We start from the raw sequence: 21,812 nt of genomic DNA on the forward strand, positions 1-21,812 counted from the left end.
TCTTTCAAACTTTCTCAACACAAAAGTATTCTCCTCTGCAGTCACAGTCAATATAGCAACTTTCAATCCAAAAGGAGTTTTTATTACAAAATTAGGAGACCCGTAATAGAGCCTACACCCTACAGTATAACAGAAGCCTTTTTTACAGCTTTGATTCTGGAGCCACAACTGGCTCCATTCAGCTGTAAGAGATTGTTTTCTCATATGTGTTTCAGAAATATTTAAAAAAAGAAGCAGCTTTAAATTTGTGTTCAATTGATTTAGAACTGGTTGACATGTTTAATTTCAACACTGTCATCTTACTGTGACTCTGTTGATTTGCTTGATCATTGTTGTCCATGGTAAATTCTTGGCAAATGATAACTTGGAGATTTCTTAAAATTTAAGAATAACCCTATTTTATTTCAATAGTTTGGCGTTTTCATATTATCATTTAATTTTTTTTCCAAAATGGAATGTTATTTACTTTTAATTATGTTTCCTTTTCCGATCCTCTCTCTCACAAATGGTCTCATACACAGCTCTAAGAACTCCTAATGTTTGTACTTAACTTTATGCCCTGGAATGTGTGGGTTTATACTCCTTAGATGTTTTTATGTTGACAAACATAACTGCAGCAATTTGTATCTAATCCTTTTTTTGAATTCTATAATACCGTATTGTGACAATGAGTTCCACAGGTTACGTATGTATTGTGTTTAAAAAAAACAATTTCCTTTAATCAGTTTTAATTGTATTGAGTTTATATTTGTCCCCTTGTTCTTATATTATGAGCAAGGGTAAATAGGAGTGACTAATGCATCTTTTCTATTCATTGTTTTTTATATTTCGATCATATTACCTCTTGTTCACCTCTTCCCTAAACTAAGCGGCCCTAATCTTTACAATCTTTCTATGCATGGAAGCCTTTCTGGATTTCCTAATCATGATTGTTGCCCTTTCTTTGACCTTTTCCATTTCTACTGTATCTGTTTTGAGGAATAATTGACAGTAATTTTATCTATAAAGTAACACTTTCCCACCTTCGGCCTTGTGAGCATTGGATCTCTCATAATATTCTTTAAAAAGTTAGATTCCTTTGAGTGAAAAACAAATATATATATTTATTTGTTTTTCACTCAAAGGAATCTGCATTGACAGCCCAGTTAGTTGTATTCTGAACTTCTTCATATAAAGGTTTTTGTCTGCTCTCTGGGGCATGCGATACAAGAGAGATTGTGAGAGAACTCCCCTTTCAATCACCATCAACCTAGGTTTACAATAGTTTTCCTGGAAACCTTGTACACTCTTTTTTATACAGTGATCTCTCTGCATGTTGTTTTCTGCCTATAACATTCTCTTTCTCTTGGATAGCATAAGGCAAACTGTTCTACATATTTTACACAGACATCATGAATCTCTAGTGAGAAAATTAGAATACAAGTAATCCTGGAACAAAGGGGAATTAATCAAGCAACTAAAGAAACTAAAAGGTATAGAATTATTAGAATTCTTTTTCTTTTATATTAATCCAGTACTCTCAAGAAATCTTAAATTTTGCAAGATCATAACTTTCCTGCCCACATTTTAATTTAAAATCTATATGAAATACTCTAATTATAAGGTTAGCTATCCATTAATTTTATGCTGCATGTTTTTTTTTCCTGAGGAGGAAAAAAGTCAACTACTGGAGATAGAGATCCTGTCCCCAGAAATATATTTCGTCATTGCATCAGCTGAGCTACTATTCATATGTAAGCACATACACTAAAATTATTTTTTTATTAAAGGTTTATTTGGTTTGAACCCAAGACAATTAAATTTAAAATAAGACTTTTCTCAGTATATTCACCTTACCTACTGTGAGTGATATTCCACATGCTAATTTCTGTTTGAGTTTTACTGCAGGAAGGTCCACAAGTTGATATAACAAGAACACAATGATGATAATACTTTGCTCTTACAAGTGACTCTCAGTCAAGGCTCTTATGTTATTCTGCAAACATTATTAAACCCCAGCAAAGGTCAGTATTAATGCCCCCATTTTGCAGAAGGACAAACACAGGAACAAAGAAATTAAGTGACTCACCCAAGGACGCACACTGAGGGCTTCTCTACATGGGAAAGTTAGTGTGCAGCATAGCAAGGTGTGTATTTGCAGTGCACTAGCTACTTTGCAGTAACTCCCCATGTGAACACTCAGTTATTGCACACTAAATATGCCCTGCGGCATTTTAGCTTAGTACTCTTTAAGGTGTATTAAGCTAAAGAGCACAAAGGCACTTTTAGTGCACAGTAAGAATGTCCACATGGGGAGTTAGTGTGGAGTAGCTAGTGCTCTGTGCATTCAGACCATAACTTGCTCTGCACTAAAACCCTGTGTAAACAAGCCCTGAGGTCTGGTCTACACTACCGTGGTAAATGGATCTAAGCTATGTTACTTCAGCTACGTGAATAACATAACTGAAGTCGACGTAGCTAGATCTACTTACCACAGTATCTACACGGTGCTGTGTCGACGGGAGACGCTCTCCTGCCAGCTTACCTTGCGCTTCTCGGAGAGGTGGAGTATAGAAATCAATGGGAGAACGCTTTCCCATCGATTTAGCATGTCTTCATCAGACTTGCTAAGTCGATATTGTTGCATCAATTGCAGCAGCACCAATTTAGCAATCTGATGAAAACATGACCTGAGTCTTTAGCAAAGCTGAAAGTAGAGCTCAGGAAACCTGACCTGCAGTTTCCTGCTCTAGCTACTGGACCAAGGTGCTTCTAGTTTTTAATTTTCATTTTTTACAATAGGGGTTTCATGTTATTGCACCTGCAAATCCCAAAGATTGATGCTATTCAAAGATTCCTACCCAGAACCCCCAGAGACTAAACAAAGGAAAGCTCTACATTTCCTTTACTCTCCAACAACCAGCTTTTGAGCACAGCTTTGACTGCGACTCTCTTTTTCCAGGTAGAATATTGGGCACAATTTTGTCTCCAGGATTATTTGCCTCTGCATTTTAGATCACTTGGCTGTCTATGTCAAATTCTATCCTGTAGTCGGGAACTTAGATGTCTGAGTGAACTAAATTGTAGTGGATGTAATTACAGGTGCAAAATTACTCCTATAAAAATGGAGCCCAGTGCCTGAGAACCCAGTCCTAAATCACAATTTCAGGGGCGAGAATCCTTTTTTTAATTTTATTTTTGGTATACTTTTTAGTTTGCAGTAGATTTTAATCAACATGCAGTATCTTTTAGCTTTTACTTTACTATTGATAGTGAGTTGTTGGAAAGGGGAGAAAACAGTATCAAACTTAGATTAGGGCCTTGGCTACACTGGCAATTCACAGCGCTGCACTTGCTGCGCTCAGGGGTGTGAAAAAACACCCCCCCGAGCGCAGCGAGTGCAGCGCTGTAAAGCGCCAGTGTAATCAGCGCCTGCAGCGCTGCACGCTCACTCGCAGCGCTGCAAGCTATTCCCCTCAGAGAGGTGGAGTACTTGCAGTGCTGCGAGAGAGCTCTTGCAGTGCTGGCGGCGCGACTACACTCGGCAGCGCTGTGAATCCGCAAGTGTAGCCAAGGCCTGAACGTTTCTTAATAAAAGGGGCAATGTTTTGTTGTCTCATTGTATTGTTAAGCTCTTTGTTGCTGACTGAAGCAGAATTCCAATGTTTTTGCACAACACCACATTGTTAATATGGTAGAGAGGATTTGATTATGGATGAGTGAGTCTGAAAATGGTAAATTTACAACAAATCTGGGATCATGGTTCTCAAGGCAGCTTTTGTGGTCACATTCTTTTATTTGATGTGGTTCCTTCTGTCTCCTGTTCCAAACGGTGTAATGTACTAAAAGTGATGAAGCTGCAAAAAAAAAAAAGAGAGAGGGCGAGAGAACTGTTTAGTAACAAAGGAGAAAGAAAGAAAACAGAGCAGGAGATCAAAGACCATAATACCTGTCTTCAATCAGGAAGAAAAGAGAGAAGATGGGAGTTCCTTTTCACATGCTTCAGGCTGCTCTTCCTTACAGCCATCCTGAATGACAGATCCCTTTAAACACTTGCCTGTGTCTGAAAAGAACTTGCAATTTCAAAATAAGGCAGGACAAAGTGTACATTGAGAGCATTAACAAGGGTGTATCCAGGTAAAAGAAAGGGCTGCAGTCTATAAAGCCTGCCTTCCATCACCAGTAAATGGGATTTAACATGTTTTAACATTGGCCAATCCAAGAGACAAGCTCTTAGGTTAAAAAAAACTTAATACAAAAACAGGTTTCCCATGTCCAGGCAAGTTTTGTTTATTTACATTTTCAAGGCTGGGTAATTTCCAACCATATGATTCATAACCACTCAAAAGTGTCATTTTCTGATATTTTAATGTATTTTTTGCAGCGAGAATACAGCTTATTAGTGAGATTTCTGAATACAAATCACTAATATATAGCACTTGGTGATGGATGTATTGCTGTTGCATAGTATATTGACACTGGTACAGGTATAAATATAAGTGTGTGCACTTCCTTTCATTGTGCCAGACCTTATTCACAAATGTAAAAGTCTTTCCACTTCTTTTCCCCTCACGGAGCAAAAATAAAATGCTATTGTGCAAGAGAACTCCCACTCAAGTATACAGGGTTACTTCACATGCATGCTCCTTCCTTTGCTGATGCTGTTGAAAGGGAAGCTGATGCATGGGTTTTCTTTGCTGACAGTAAGATAACTCAAGACTCAGGTCAAAAGTGTCTGGGGCTCCTAGTCTACGTAATGGTGCAAAAAACCAAGTACTGTATATTACTATCTATCTACAGCAGTGGTTCTCAAACTTTTTTACAGGTGACCCCTTTCACATAGCAAGCCTTTGAGTGTGACCCCCCCCTTATAAATTAAACACACTTTTTTATATATTTAACACCATTATAAATGCTGAAGGCAAAGCGGGGTTGGGTGGAGGTTGACAGCTCGCGACCCCCCATATAATAACCTCACGACCCCTGAGGGGTCCCGACCCCCAGTTTGAGAACACCTGTTCTACAGTAATGTCGACCTCATCACCATAGTATCTGAGTGCCTCACACTCTTTTTAATAGTGTTTATTCTCACAAAATTCCCGTGAATATAGGGAAGTACCATTATCTCTGTTTTACAGATGGGGAACTGAGGCACAGAAACATTAAGCCCTGGATCCACACAAAGTTTAGGTGCCTAGAAAATCAGTGGAACAACATTGGGATCCACGACACCTGAGTTAGGCAACTAGACTTCATGAACCATGCGTAGGGATGGGATCCACAAAAACCAGCATGCTAGGTGTGGAGTCATCTAAGCTAACCAGTGGGAGATGCCAACTCTCTCTCTTTGGAATTGATTTAATGAAATAACTATGATGTTACAAATCTTTTGATCTCATCCCAGAAATAGGCACCCATTTTATTTGTGAAGAGTGCTTAATATGCAATGAGCACACATAAATTAACCAAAAAATGTAAGTATATCTTAAATAGTCAGCAGACAAACTATTCAAAAATGATTTATGTAAAAATGTTAGTGTATGCTGGTGGGGTCTGTCACCAGCCCTGGAAGAATTCAGGGCCATGCCCATATCTCTTTCAGGCCTTTCCTTCAGTGCACTATTATTAATTCATAACACAAAAACTCACTAAATATTCCCAGAGCAAAGCTATTCCCACTAAGCTATTCCCAGAGCAAAACATGCTGCATGGTCCAGAGCTCTTACGCTATATACCGCTCTCTGCCCTTCTTCCCTCCCTCCCCCAAAGGGATACACCCCTTCCTTTAAATCCCGCTGAATCATATGATAGCCAGACAGCCCCTTACCCTTTTGTAGCTGGCCAACCCTGTCACAAATAGTTCTTCTTTTCTTGAGAATTAATCTCTGGCTGACAGAACAGCTCAGCTTTGCTTTTCAATTTCTGCTCCATCAGAACAATTCATTGACGTTCTTGAACAGTCAGGTAACATAGAACTGTGGCCCTGAGTATATTTTGTATTCTATCATCCTGGAAACATTTGTATTATCACTTGGCAATTTGCAGCTACAAAAATGTCTGTCCTTCACAGGCTGCATTCCTATGTCACTACCTCCTTCTTTCTAAGAAAAATTACAAGCTGGCCCACTTTGTAAGAACACATATCTCAGCCAGTTCCACCTGACCTGACTGACAGACTGGGATACAAAAGTCTGAATTCCTCCAGACCTCTTGCCTGCAAGATAAAGATGAAAAAAATCTCCTGCAAGCTGCTATTACCCTTGATAGGCCTATAAGATATGACCCTGAAAGAAAACAGCATTCATTTGACTAGACATTTGTATTTTCCAGTCAGGATCAGTACTGTGCATTATCCATTCACCATAAATTCTGAAATGAGTATGTCACAAGCAGACTACCCCGTGACTTTCAGTCTAGTTCTTGATTTGCAGATGTTGCCTGGTGTGAACCTTGATTTTCTGCAACTTAAGTTTTGATTAAGCTTCCCTCCGTTCTCACAGCAGATGCATTTTGTTGCAGCAGTCTCCAGATAAATAAAAAAAGAAGGAAATCACAATAGGTGGAAAGCCTTCACTGGAAACTTTAAAAAGCATGCACAACATAAAAACATCTATTTAAAACTTTTGGAAAATGTATTGACCTATTTATGCAATGTATGTACACTTCCTCACTTGTTATTTTTAACTGTATCTATTGGAGTAAGAATTCCTGGGTTCATTTTCCAACTCAGCCAGACACTTCCTGTGTAACATTGAACAAGTCATTTCACCTCTGTTCCACAGCTTCCCCAACTGTAAAATAGAGATAATACCGCACGGGGCAGTCGTAAGGCTTAATTAATTAATATTTGTAAAATGCTTTGAGGTCGTTGGCTGGAAGGCATTCTCAAAATGCAAAATAGTATTTTATTCAAGTACTTGGCAAACAGATTTCCAGCCCAGCACAAGGAACAAACATGCACGTCTGCTCAGAGTTCCACCTGGCCCTGTTTACCTTTATTTTCTTTAAATAAATTCTGTGCAGCCATTTTCTCTTTTTCAGAGAAGGGGGTTTGCACCAGGATTCCCTCCTTTCTATGGAAGGACCCCATTCTTAAAGACCCTACCTTATATTAACCTACTTTGCAGCTGAGCAGGGTTAAGCTCAGTTTCTGTCAAAATGTTTTATAGATCTGCCAAAGGAGATGGCTTGAGAGTAATGTGGTGCATCTTGCTCCCCTCAAGGGGCAAGCATACTAATTCTACAGCAATTTCCAGCCTCCATTGAGCTCCAAACCTGGGACCACACACAGCAGCTTGCCACTCTAATCCATTAGATCAAACTTCTTAGAAATTTAGATAATCGTCAGGTTTGTCATCTGGGAACTGGCTTATTTACAGGCTATTCCAGGCACACTGTGCCAGGCTATTCCAGGCACACTCTGCCAGGAAGGAGGGAGAGTTTCTGGTTGCTGGGAAACTGGACCAAACCAGAATTCTTGGAAGGACTAAATCACAAATAGCTGCCCTTTGTCTTGAACGAGGTCTGCTCTTGACCTACACTTCTGAGAAAGACGGTCCTCCCCTTCAAACCCATTAGAGGACAGTTTCTAGACCTTCACAGAGGAAAGGCATAGGGAACTGCTAGCATTCTCATGGTGCTCAAAAGCAGGAGAAAGAGGCATGCACAATCCAGATGAGAATGACTGAGAGGACTGATGAGGTACGAGAGACGTCCTTCAGAGCAGAATACAAAGACTGCGTTGATTTGTCTTTGTTCATATGGTTAATAATAATAATAATTACAGGAAATTCTAAAATTACATTTACATAGCTTCCTCTTTTCAGTTGTTTCTTTTGAAACTACTTACAGTGTTTATTTTCTTAGAGTAATGAGATCACTTGAGATCATTCAGTAAAAGCAGTGTAATCTCAGGCACTAGTATGTCTGTTAAATATTTACCCGTTGAGGCAGATATTTATATCAGTCAGCAGGGCTTATCAGTATGACGTTGGATAGTTTCTGTTGAAATTAGGATCCGTCCCCTGACTTTGTAACTACTGAAATATGTAACAACTGGAGTAAGCATTGTTTTAAATAAACTTTCAGTAAAAGACTCAACAGCTGGAATATCTCACAGTCTAATTCTCTCATAATTTAAAGACTCTCTGTGAGAGACTGATCTAAATCATAGAAGTTAGAGATGGGAAAGACATGTTAAGTCATCTTGTCCATCCCTAGGCTAATGCAGGACTTTTCCTTTCAGTGCTTTGTCCAGGATTGTTTTAAGTGTCTCCAGTGACAGAATTATCGCCATAGTCCATCAGAGGTTACTGTGTAGTTCAGCAAATCATTCTTGTTGAGATTTTTTCTGAGATTTTCTTTTCACTCCATTTTCCTTTGCTCAATTTCTCCCTATTGCTCTCAGTTTTAACTACTGGCTCACCTTAACCAGTTCTTCTCTTTGAGGTTTAAAACCATCATACGCTTGTAGGCCTTTATCAAATGTCCCCTTAGTTGACATTTAACCAAGGTAAACATATTTAGAATTTTTAAATTTGTTTTTCCTCCAACAGCACACTGTGGAACCTCATAATCATTAAGACATTTTCCTCTGAATTTCTTCCAGTTTATCTAATCTTTCAAGATTTGAGAGGCTCGGAACTCCATACAACATTGTAGGTGCATTCTCACCAGTTTTTTCATAGATGCATAGATTCCAAGGCCAGAAGGAACCATTGTGATCATCTGAGCTCCTGTATAATACGGGCCATAGAACTTCCACAGAATGATTTCTAGAATATATGTTTTAGGAAAACATCCAATCTTGATTTAAAAATTGTCAGTGATGGAGAGCTCACCACAACCCTTGATAAGTCGTTCCTATGATTAATTATTTGCCTAATTTCAATTTCCAGACATTGGATCGTGTTCTACTTTACTCTGCTAGATTGAAGACGCCATTATTAAATGTTTGTTCCCCATTTAGGCTGAGATAAAGTCACCTCTTAACCTTCTCTTTGTTAAGCTAAATAGATTGAGCTCCTTGAGTCTATCACTGTAAGGCATATTTTTCTAATTCTTTAATTATTCTAGTAGCTCTTCTTTGAGCCCCCTCCAATTTATCAACATGCTCTTTCTTGAATTGTGAACACCAGAACAGGACACAGCATTGCAGCAGTGGTCTCACCAGTGCCAAATACAAAGGTGCAAAAAAAATGTTAAATAGTGTAAGCCCAAGAAGTGATCCCTGCAATACCCCATTAGAAACACACCTATTTGATGATGATTCCCCATGTACAATTACATTTTGTAACCTATCAATTAGCCAGCTTTAAATCCACTTTAATATGTGCCATGTTAATTTTATATCTTTCTAGTTTTTTACTCAAAAGGTTATGTGGTATCAAGTCAAATGCCTTTCAGATATCTAGAGTGACAAGGTGGGTGAGGTAATATCTTTTATTGGCCAACATCTGTTGGTGAGAGTGCCAAGCTTTCAAGCCACACAGAACTATTCTTTATCCTGGGACCAATACGGCTACAACTACACTGCTTACAGAAATCTAAGTGTATTACATCAGTACTACTACGTTTTTCAACCAAACTTGTAATCGCAAACTTCCCTGGCTTTTTAAATGTTCTCTGTGGTCACTGATATTTGCAACACCTAAAAGTTAGCAAATATATTTACAAATATATTATGATTAAAGGAAGTAAATAAATTGCTTTATTTTCAGTAAGAGTAAACATGTGCATGCTTGTGAGCACACACCTGCTTTGTTTGCACACACATTCCTGATTTGCATACACACTTGATTACATAGGTCCCAAATGCTAGACCTATCTTTCATCTATTTTCTTTTTCTCTTGATAGAATTTAGAAATAGTTCTCACTGTGACGGGTTGGATCACAGAACCCCCCTTGGGAGCTGCCACCCAATGTACCAAGACTACCCCTGTTCCTGTTTTCCCTGCCAGCTCAGGACTCCAGCACCCCGTCTTGCTGACCCAGACACTCCCGTCTGCTCCAACACAGACCCAGGGTCTGAATCTCTTGCCCCAAAGCTGCAAGTTTACCTGAAAGCAGCTCACAGAAGTATGCTTGACTTTAGCACTCAGATGCCCAACTCCCAATGGGGTCTAAACCCAGATAAATCCGTTTTACCCTGTATAAAGCTTATGCAGGGCAAACTCATAAATTGTTCACCCTCTATAACACTGATAGAGAGAGATGCACAGTTGTTTGCTCCCCCAGGTATTAATACATACTCTGAGTAAATTACTAAATAAAAAGTGATTTTATTAAATACAGACAGTAGGATTTAAGTGGTTCCAAGTAGTAACAGACAGAACAAAGTAAGTCACCAAGCAAAATAAAATAAAATGCTCAAATCTATGTCTAATCAAGCTAAATACAGATAAGTTCCTCACCAGTTCCAGAATGCTCCCTTTTACAGGCTAATCTCCTTTTAGCCTGGGTCCAGCAATCACTCACACCCCCTGTAGTTACTGTCGTTTGTTCCAGTTCCCTTCAAGTATCCTGGGGGGGTGGAGAGGCTCCTTCCTTAGCCAGCTGAAGACAAAATGGAGGGGTCTCCCACGGGTTTAAATAGACTCTCTCTTGTGGGTGGAGGCCCCCCTCCTCCCTCCTATGCAAAGTCCAGCTCCAAGATGGAGTTCTGGAGTCACCTGGGCGAGTCACATGTCCCTGCATAACTCAGTCTTTACAGGCCGAAGCCATTGTCCACATGGTATCTTGCATGTCTCCAGGAAGGCGACTTATGTGGATTGGAGCATTCCAAGATGCATTGTTCCCCAAGTGTTTCCTGATCAGGTACTTAACCTGGCGAATTCCTTCCTAAAGCAGCTGACCAAATGCCTCACAAAGCTTACTTAGAAATCAAGCAAGCATACAGCCCATATTCTTAACCTCAAGTAGAAAATGATCTATATGTACAAATAGGATGAATAGATATAGTAGACCATAACCTTTACGGAGATGTATTACATGGCACAGGCAGCACAAAACATATTCCAGTTATGTCATACATACATTTATAAGCATCCCCCCCCCCATAAAGCCTTATGGGGTACACTGTCACACTCACATTTTGCTATACTCTTCCATTTCATTCTCCACATATGTATTATTTTTTAAAATGCATTTCCATTATTTGTTCTTTTTCTGTTGATACTGTTATATCTTTCCAATATTTAAGGATAATCTTCATGCCATTAGTTAATTCGGAGACATTTATCTGGCCTTTTTGTACTGATATTTTGATTCTACTAAGTAGTGTACCTGGATACATTAAGTTGAAGAAGCTTGATTCTTTTTTATGATCTTCTTAAAATTGTTTGTTTCTTGGACAACTGCAGATTACATGTTTGTAGTCTCCTGTTTCCTTTAAGCACTTCCAGGAGAGATAGTGTCATCATTTTCTATTCATTTGTACTAAAGACCTGTACAAAAATGATAAAATACATTAAAATGTATCCATTTGTGATTTGTATGCTCAGTAATAGCTTCTCTATATTGTGTTCATTAATAAGTGCTTGTTTGGAAAACATGAACTCATTCCTCAAGATTTTTTACATACATTGACACATTTGTAGTGCTGCCAAAATTAATATGTTCTACCCTAATTTTTGTTTATGGTTATAAAAAGCTCCAAAAGTGTTTCTTTGTCCAGTTGTCCCAAAACATTATCTTCCCTTTTATCTTTGTTAATAGATTACCACATAATTATATATGCCTGAGCATTTTGATGAGTCTTTCTTTTTTTGTACAGGGCATGTCACTTTTTTCCCCAATAACGGATTTAAGGGGGTTAGTGGCATGCAGATTTTTTTGCAGTTTAAATGCATAGATATTTTATTATTGAACATACATTCTTACTTAAGTTCATATAGGATGGATTTATTTCTTAGACTCAGTATATCTACATTTTAATTTCCAGGTAGTTGGCAAAAATTTGGTTCTTAGTATGTGTCATGCATGCTTCATGGGGATTTCATTTGCTAAAGGAGTTTTTTAAATCTCTTTTCACTAGTTCAAATTAAAAATATATCCAGACTGGAAAACTCCTCTTGTATGAAATCAGCGAATAGTAATTAAGGAGAACATTTGTAAGATATTTTTATGGTGAAAGGGCAACATATTTTTCTCCCTAGAAACGGTAAGGCAAAGATGTTTCTCAGGCAGACTGAGAATCTTTATGGTAGCAGCACTACCCCACCTTCTGCCTTCCATCTCTGTCTTTGTGGTTTGGCGGGCTAGCTCCATCTCTGCTGTTTTAAGCAGGCTTTGATTTTCCTAGACACTTTTAGGCTTGCTCAACACTAGAAAAGTTATACTGATATAACTACATCAGTTCGAGGTGTTATATTTTACCAATATATCTATACTGGTATTAGCCCTAATGTCGATGCAGTTATATAAGAATAAAGGTGTTTTAGAATGGTATCGCTTATTTCGGTACCTGAACCAGAATAATCTATACTGGTATAGGCACTTTTATACTGGTATAACTGCATTCATAGTAGAGAATTATATTGCCACTTTATCTGTAACTGTTACAGTTAAAGTGGCAAAACTCTCTAGTGTAGACAAGCCATTGGTCACAAATTTAAAATAATCATTCAGAGTCTGGAAAATGGATTGCAACAGAGCAATATAAGAAAAGAAGCAGCATTTGAAAACTGTTAGAGATTCTCTTATGTCTTTGAGAAGGTAACAGATTGTTTTAGACAAAGAACTCAGTGAATCTAATTTACCTCGATTTCAGTAAGGCATTTGACACAGTTCCACATGGGGAATTATTAGCTAAATTGGAAAAGATGGGGATCAATATGAAAATTGAAAGGTGGATAAGGAACTGGTTAAAGGGGAGACTACAATGGGTCATACTGAAAGGTGAACTGTCAGGCTGGAGGGAGGTTACTAGTGGAGTTCCTCAGGGATCGGTTTTGGGACCATCTTCTTTAATCTTTTTATTACTGACCTTGGCACAAAAAGTGGAAGTGTGCTAATAGTTTGCATATGACACAAAGCTGGGAGGTATTGCAAATACAGAGAAGGACCGGGATATCATACAGGAAGACCTGGATGACCTTGTAAACTGGAGTAATAGTAATAGGATGAAATTTAATAGTGAAAAGTGCAAGGTCATGCATTTAGGGATGAATAACAAGAATTTTTGTTATAAACTGGGGACTTATCAGTTGGAAGTAATGGAGGAGAAGGACCTCAGAGTATTGGTTGATCACAGGATGACTATGAGCCGCCAATGTGATATGGCCATGAAAAAAGTTAATGCAGTCTTGGGATGCATCAGGCGAGGTATTTCCAGTAGAGATAAGGAGGTGTTAGTACCGTTATACAAGGCACTAGTGAGACCTCATCTGAAATAGAGTGTGCAGTTCTGGTCTCCCATGTTTAAGAAGGATGAATTCAAACTGGAACAGGTTCAGAGAAGGGCTACCAGGATGATCCGAGGAATGGAAAACCTGTCTTATGAAAGGAGACTCAAAGAGTTTGGCTTGTTTAGCCTAACCAAAAGAAGGCTATGGGGAGATATGATTGCTCTCTATAAATATATCAGAGGGATAAATACTAGGGAGGGAGAGGAATTATTTAAGCTCAGTACCAATGTGGACACAAGAACAAATGGATATAAACTGGCCATCAGGAAGTTTAGACTTGAAATTAGATGAAGGTTTCTAACCATCAGAGGAATGAAGTTCTGGAACAGCCGTCCAAGGGGAGCAGTGGGGCAAAAGACATATCTGGCTTGAAGACTAAGCTTGATAAGTTTATGGCGGGGATAGTATGATGGGATAGCCTAATTTTGGCAATAAATTGATCTTTGTCTATTAGCAGTAAATATGCCCAATGGCCTGTTAGATGGGGTGAGATCTGAGTTACTACAGAGAATTCTTTCCTGGGTGTCTAGCTGGTGAGTCTTGCTCCCATGCTCAGGGGTTAGCTGATCGCCATATTTTGGGTCAGGAAGGAATTTTCCTCCAGGGCAGATTCGCAGAGGCCCTTGGGGTTTTTCGCCTTCCTCTGCAGCGTGGGGCACGGGTCACTTGCAGGAGGATTCTCTGTACCTTGAAGTCTTTAAACCATGATTTGAGGACTTCAGTAGCTCAGACACTGGTTAGGGGTTTATTACAGGAGTGGGTGGGTGAGATTCTGTGGCCTGCGTTGTGCAGGAGGTCAGACTAGACGATCATAATGGTCTCTTCTGACCTTTAAGTCTATGAGTCTGTTGGAACCAAAAGAGGAATCTGTGATTTTCTTTGTACTATTTTGAGCATCTCCAGTGGTATCTCACTGCTGAGAGGATCCTTAGATTTGGATGCAACTGAGGCAAGAGAGACTGTGGGTTGGGCAATAGCACTTCCTTTGTTTAAGGGTAGGAGTGTTCAGGGGATATATTTGTATAATATAGGGAGTAGTGATTGCAAACTTGACAAGGCCCGATTATTATCATCTTCAGAGTAGGATCAGAGCCTGCTCTTAACTTGTCAGGATGAGAACCCTGCTTCATTCCTCCAATCTGAATACAATTTCAGAATTTTCTGAGGGGAAATTATAGTTTGGCTATCGGACCACACTTTTGATGACCAGCTAATACATTATGATCCACTTGTCTCTGACCATCCTTAAGTGGCCAAATAGCATTCCCATACCTCTCAACACATCACCTTGGTAAGTAGATGGCCTGCAACAAACAAAGCAACCAAGAAGGAGACTAAAGTTGGTGACAAAAAACAGCTCTATATTTGACTAATGACAGCATAAAGAGTTTTGTTCCTGTGTGGCTGGGATATACACAGAAGTATTTTCTTTTTCTTATTCAGTCTTGCATCTGCAAAGTCCAGACCTACAGAACTATTCCATGTGGTGAACAGTCTGCTGACTCCAGACGGTTTCAGTAACAGATTTCAGTGCATCTCATTATGATAAATTTTTGAGTTAGGCTTCTAACATTCAAAGGGTTTTGCCAGTATAGACCCTTATACCTAGACAAAGAAAGAGTCTGTCAAGGCATAAGAATCCTTGCCAGAAGATCCCTTTGTAGGATAAGGACCTTGCTTTGCAGAGAAGATCTATTGGATCCTAATGTTTTTGTGGGAGCAATGCATAAACAGTATGAGACAAAGTAACATCTTAACTTTTGGAGTATAGCTTAGTTTCATTTATAGAGAAGTACTGTATGTTCAAAGAGAGATACAAGCCATGACCTGTAAGATAGGTTCATGTCCCTTATGATTGGTAAAAGACAATGGGAAGGATTTAGGTCTGTTGTTGAAAAAAATGGTATTGCCTTTATCTGGGTGTACAATCAACTTTTAAGAAAAAGTGGTTATGGCCTTGCTTGCAGAGGAAGCCATCAGATGAAGTTTCTGGCCTTGACAATTACAGCCCTCCCTCAAATCTTCATTTTATGGGAAAGGCTATTGAAAAGGTGCCAATGCAGCTTTGGGTTCCTTTCACTGTCCTTGGTCTCTCTCATTCTGGTTTCTGGTCTGTGTGTGGTACAGGGATAGAATTAGTATCTTTATTCAGATGATCTTTTTCTAGTGATGGACAAAGTTCAGGTATAGAGCTAGTCAAGAAAAGGGGAGGGAACATAATGTAATTTTAAAACAGTGCAACCAGCTCCAGTCAGATGTTCATGTTGATTTTATTGGATATGCCTTTGATATGCTTGACCATGAGGTGTTGATCTCACACTTACAGGATTTGGTAGGGGTTAATGGATATGTTATTTAGTGGCTCTCGAGGGTGTTGAGAAACTACTCTTTTTTAATCACTGTGGACATAAGTGAGTTATTTATGGATGCTTGGGTGTTACATGGAAGGCTGTTTATACTGTCTGTGGTATACATTTAGATGCAATGTCTGGTTGCATTTAAGCTGCTATGAACCTAGATACAATGATGATAAAAATAATACAAAGCATTAAATAAATAAAATTAAAACTATTCTTTGAGAGGATGCTTGGTATGTCTGCCACTCCTAGTATGATCACTTAACTCTTCCAGTTGGAGGGGTTTGATACTCCTGGTTAGAGATGTCTGCTGTCAGTAAGGCATCAGCGGTAGTATATGGTAAAGTTACAGTTTGTATCTCTAATGTTTATTACATAGTCCAGGGCTAATATAAATCAGTTTGTAATCTTTTCTTAGTATGGTGCTGGGCTTTTTACATTGGGAAAGGTAAGAATCACTAACATGTCCCATAGGAGCAGCATCTGATATATTGTGAAATAAAAATATTTTATTTTTAGTGCTCTTGGAGGCTCCTCTGCCCTTCACATCCCAGCCTTTCCAGGTGGAGGCTGTCTCATTGACTATGTACCGCAAGTGTGCCAGCTGCTAACTAACAAGGTGAGTTAATACACAGAACTTAATTTCTCCTTCCTTCTTGTGTTATACTGTACTTTACAAGCAATTTTATGAAACCACTGTGGAAACAACGGATTCTACTTATTCAACCGATGATTTAAGTAAAGCAAACTCAAGTAAGTTAAACTATTCCAGTAACACTGTCTTACACCTGATCTTGTGAGAGATTGAACACTTTCATGTCCCATTAAAGTCAGTGGGAGTTGTAGGTATACAGCATTTCTTGGATTTTAAAGGAGTTTTCTTATTGTTTTAAGGTACATTAGGATAAAAATATCACCCCAACATATTATTGGTCTGTTGCTAGATAAATAGCAATATATAGCCAATGACTTTCTTTCAGTGGAAAGACATCTAACTATCCTAGATTACTGTCGATTGTGAGCACTCAACAAAAGGTCCTATTACAGTGATATTAACTCAGCTAATTCATCCAAATGGACTGATTCATCTTCTCTGATGAATGTTGATATAGTAAAGTAATAGCCACTTACCTTTTCCATTAATAGAAAGCTGTATTCTGTTTGGCTTAGAGTCTAAGGGTACGTCTATACTTACCTCCGGGTTCAGCGGTAAGCAATTGATCTTCTGGGATCAATTTATCGCAGCTTGTCTAGACGCGATAAATCGATCCTGGAAGTGCTCGCCGTCGACACCGGTACTCCTGCTCCGCGAGAGGAGTACGCGGAGTCGACGGGAGCCTGCCTGCCGCGTGTGGACCCGCCGTAAGTACCTTGTAGTTCGAACTAAGATACTTCGACTTCAGCAACATTATTCACGTAGCTGAAGTTGCGTATCTTAGTTCGAACTGGGGGGTTAGTGTGGACCAACCCTAAGCGAAAGAGAAAGTTTATTCATTAGGTATAGTATTTTGTAAAGTTTCTCAGATGATTTAAATGTAGTTTTTAAGTTAGAACAGTAATTTAGGGCCAGGCATTCAGCAATCTGGTTATTGTAGATTCCTTATTTGTCTTTTTTATTTCATATTTTTTGTTTTTCTTGTTTAAATGAGGAAATTAAATGATGTCTTTTAGAAAAGGCTCCTTCAAAATGCATTTCCATAATTATACAGAAATCTATCTTTAAGGCTGTTTTGTTGTGGTTTTCTGTTAAAACTACTTTCTGTTTTTAAAACCTACGAGTACACAGGACTGTTTTTATCCTTTTTTTAAACAAAGGTACTTAAGCAAACTTATCATCTGTTTTCCTTTTTCCAAAATAATGTTTCAGATCCCACACAAAGCCTTCAAACTAAGCACTTTTTTATAAACTGAAATAAGTCCTATTTTATAAATAGAATTATTTTACTTTGAGAGGATATAACATAGCTCTGAGCACTGATTGTATCAAGGTTATTTCAATAACTTAACACAAGCATTTGCCAACCAAGGAAATCCAATGTTACCATAGCCAACACAAATAAAGTATATATTTCCCCCCCTCCCCACTTCTTTCACTCAGCATTAAGAGGCTCTATAAGAGTTAGTTTCCATTATGAAAAGCAAAGTAGGATTTGTATAAGTGACTATGAATGGAAGTATCCTATAGATATAACATAATGAGTTGGGAACTAGACACTCTTTCAGCCTAGCATCTTTGGTGTTGGTTTCATCATGAGTCAAACCTTGCTTATCTTGCAAGTAATCCATTCAAGTCAACAGGAGGACTATTCATGTAAAGCAAGGACTCTTCAGTGGGCTCAGATCTTCCAACCTAAGTGTAGTGGTCTGGATCAGTGCTGGGATGGAAAACTTTCAAGGGAAACTCAGGATTCTTCAGAATTTGGTGTTGGTGATTCAGTAGGTGGCTCTCTTCTATCTGAGTCAGCCTGAAGCCAATAATACAGCTTACCGTTAGGAAGTTCTCGGCTGCTAGATATGCTGTTTTTCAGATGACACACACAATTATGGTCCTGAGCAATTTTCTTAACAGGATGTTTCTCTAGCATCCTGGCCAAATGCTAGCTCAGCCAATTACATATTGCCTATCTCAGGTTCTTTCTATTGCTTCAATTGGATATGATATTCTTCTTCACTTCTTATTGCACAATAGTGCTACCAGGTGCTGATTCACCTACAGGTGAATGAAGAGAGCCATGTGTACCGTTTGTTTGAAAGGCATTTTAGGATCCTTTAGGATGAAACATGGCATCTAAAAGTAGGATGCAACATTATTGATATTCTGTAAATAGATTTCTCCAGTAAAACCTGAACAATATGAAAAGTTGGGAGCCTTTTCTTTGTGTAAAATGTCTTCATAGCTTTGGGTTGGCTTTTTTTTCCCCCCAGGTACAATATGTTATTCAGGGATACCATAAGAGAAGGGAGTATATTGCCGCTTTCCTGAGTCACTTTGGAACGTAAGTCTTCTTTTAATGCATCTTCTCATGTAACAGCAGCAAAAGCAAAATTATTTTACCTTTCTGATTCACGGTTAGATGTCTTGGTTGTTAGTTGAGGCAATGACATTCTACCTCTCATTATAAGGTTCTGCTGAAACATTATATATAATCCTACTATAGCAGCTACAATCAACAGGATGACTTGAAGCTAGAGGTAAAACTTGCTGTAGGGCAGGAGAGCATGCTCATTACATGACCTTTGGCTATATAATTAACTTCCACTGGATGAGTCCACATCTAGCCATCTTCAGAAAATGATGCACATAGGCCTTCTCATAGTAGTGATTGTAGCAAGCAATCCAGAATTATTCCTCCTGGAAGCCAGCCACCACATTGATTCAACTCAGGAAGTAACCTAAAATGAGGAGGAGATAGTAGTTTTCATCCCTTTGTGAAGAAAGTGAAGTTTCCTTATTTCTGTACAGCATGACTACAGAAATATTATGGCAATAGGCACATCAAAAAATGAATGGATGGATGGTTATAGAGAGACTGTAAGGAGGAGCACCCCAGATGCTCTCAGGTGGCACAGTGACACCTAAGGAGAGAGGTAATCTCTTATGGATCCAAACCATATAAGTCTTCATAGATAGATATCAATGGTGCAAATCAGAAGTTAGTACAGACATTGGAGAACTGGTCTGATTAAAAACATGATTTCTTTTCTGAGAATTATTCAATCCAAATCTGTGCTACAGAAAACCCGCCATCTGTACAATGGATTTATAACACAGTTCTCAAGACAAAAAGAATTCATCTCCATAATGACCAAGTAAACTGTGCTAATATCCTGCTGTGATTTAAACATGACGGTAGACACCATCTGATCCCAGGGTCAATAAGATAAAGTTGATGATATAAGTATGAAAAAAGCACATGGTACGTAACAAATTAGTATACTGAAACATTGCAGTTTACATACTCTGATGCTATCATAGTCTTAATCCATTTCGGGGGTGGGGGGAATTGCATGAGCAACTTAATCAGAATTTAGCTCCTTGTGTATTTGACAATATGATAAATTTTACAATATACAAAAACTAAATTAAAAAAACAGCAGCAAAAATAACAACAACAACAACAACAAACAGCACCACAGTAATTTGGCAAGCCTGAGTGTTTAACGATATAAGATAATCAGGAATCAAGGCTGAAGATATTAATTCAGCTGTCATATGGATTTTTTTTCTCTACGTAAGTAAAAATAGTCCTTGTGAAAGCTTTTCTTTAAATTTAAAATACAATTTGTGGATTTTGAATGTATATTTGTATATTTTAGATGTATAAATTGTCAGATTTAGACTCCACCTGGATTATTGGAAGTAAATGTTATGACATGGGTCCCTAGATTTTCAGTAAGGTCTCTGCTTTTTATATATATAACTTCAATGTTATAGTGTATTAATGATCTCCATCTGAGTAACATACATGCAGTTTTTGGTAGATACGTTCAATTATTACTGAATTTCAATTGCAAGTGCCATTAGCAGAGCTGATTGCATTTTAAAAAGTATCTTGTTTACACTGATAACCATTCCTCAGATGGAAGCTCCATTATTCCATTTAAGAGAAGCCACATGCAGCCTGCATTTGGATAGAACATAATAGCAGATAGTAAATAAAGTAAAATCTTGGGTATTTTCCTTTGCTTTAACCCAATATTTATTTGCTTATCATTTATTATTGTAAGGAATATTGTGTAAAAATGTGTTCTTGTTTTATATTTCTGTTTTTATAGTGGTGTGGTGGAATATGATGCAGAGGGCTTCACAAAGCTCACACTGTTGCTGATGTGGAAAGATTTTTGCTTCCTTGTTCACAGTGAGTAGCTGTTTGCCTTTTTTTTTCTTTTTACAGGAAACAATTTAACAGCTTTGGCTATTTTTATTTAATGACTATGTATTTTTGATGTGGCCATCACGCTTTTGAAAACACAAAATCTTGACTGCAATTTGAGAATGAGGGATGATTTATGCAGATAGATCTGATTTATAAAATTACCAAATGTATTCTTGGAAAGTGCTCCAGTAACTTACCCCGAGGTTCTGGCAGCTGTACATGTTGGCAACTGGGCCATTAGTGTGCATAACCCAGGGGTACCCAAATTCATTCATCACTTGCCACCAACAAATAAATTTGTGGGCCTTTTTAGATCAAAATAATGTACACATCCGTAATGTTTCTTGTACTTATATTTTCTGAGGTAGATGAATAGAAATTGTTGCTTTTTTCAATTCACCCTCTAAAAAAACCTGCAGCTGATCACCTTTGTTGTCCTCCTGTAGTTAGAGAGAGGACAGCCACAAGCAAGATTTTAGGACTCAGTGGCCACCATTGACCCTCCAGCTATGCTTTGGGCATCCTTGATGCAAACACTTTGAACTAAATTTGTAAATCAAGACAGCACTAGAACATGTTATGAGTTTGAGGTGACTTGATCATGGTCTACAAGTACATACATGAGGAAGAGATTTCTGATAGTAGGTGGTTCTTTAATCTAGCAGACAAAAATATAACCAGTACCTTTGGGGTTGGGAACTAAGTTTAGACAAAGTCAGAGTAGAAATAAGGTGCATGTTTTTCACAATTTGGGTAATTAACCATTGGAACAACTTTCCTAGGAATGTGGTGGATTCTCCATCACTGGAAGTCTTTAAATTAAGACTGGATATATTTCTGAAAAATATGCTATAGCTTAAACAAAAGTTATGGGCTTTATGAAAAAATTATAGGTAAGGTTCTGTGGCCTGCATTGTGCAGGAGATAAGACTAGATGATACCAATTGTTCCTTCTGGCCTTTAAATGCATGAATTTTAGAAACACAGAAATATTGAGAGTATTTGGTTTGGGCAAGAGTATCTGTGCTCTGCCCTCAGAGTGTCAATCATCTTACCCTTTATTTATTTATTTTTGACCAATGCTCTTCTCTTCTCTGTGGTGCCATTTAGTGTAAAACAATGATAAATGCCACACTGCGGCTACAAGTATTGTATTATGTTAGCCCTTTCGTGCTGAAATAGTCTTAGTTGT

The 21,812-nt window shown here is 38.3% G+C and overlaps 1 protein-coding gene and 1 long non-coding RNA gene across 3 annotated transcripts in view; one reads left to right on the plus strand and one right to left on the minus strand.

Moving 5' to 3' along the window:
• BABAM2 (BRISC and BRCA1 A complex member 2) overlaps positions 1-21,812 on the plus strand; it is a 308,755-nt gene that overhangs the window by 231,773 nt on the left and 55,170 nt on the right. For both annotated transcript variants that reach the window (XM_008174875.4, XM_008174880.4), the window contains exons 8-10: positions 16,263-16,362; positions 18,669-18,739; positions 20,520-20,602. In XM_008174875.4, coding sequence (XP_008173097.1) covers positions 16,263-16,362; positions 18,669-18,739; positions 20,520-20,602 — 254 coding nt within the window. The remainder of the gene's footprint in view (positions 1-16,262; positions 16,363-18,668; positions 18,740-20,519; positions 20,603-21,812) is intronic.
• Positions 3,731-5,945, minus strand: LOC103306650 (uncharacterized). Its single transcript, XR_509599.4, has 3 exons — positions 5,807-5,945; positions 3,929-4,042; positions 3,731-3,836 (listed from the first exon to the last, which is right to left on the minus strand). It is a non-coding gene; the product is annotated as an uncharacterized LOC103306650 (long non-coding RNA).

This window comes from Chrysemys picta, chromosome 3 (assembly GCF_011386835.1).
Source record: "Chrysemys picta bellii isolate R12L10 chromosome 3, ASM1138683v2, whole genome shotgun sequence".
NCBI lineage: Eukaryota > Metazoa > Chordata > Testudines > Emydidae > Chrysemys > Chrysemys picta.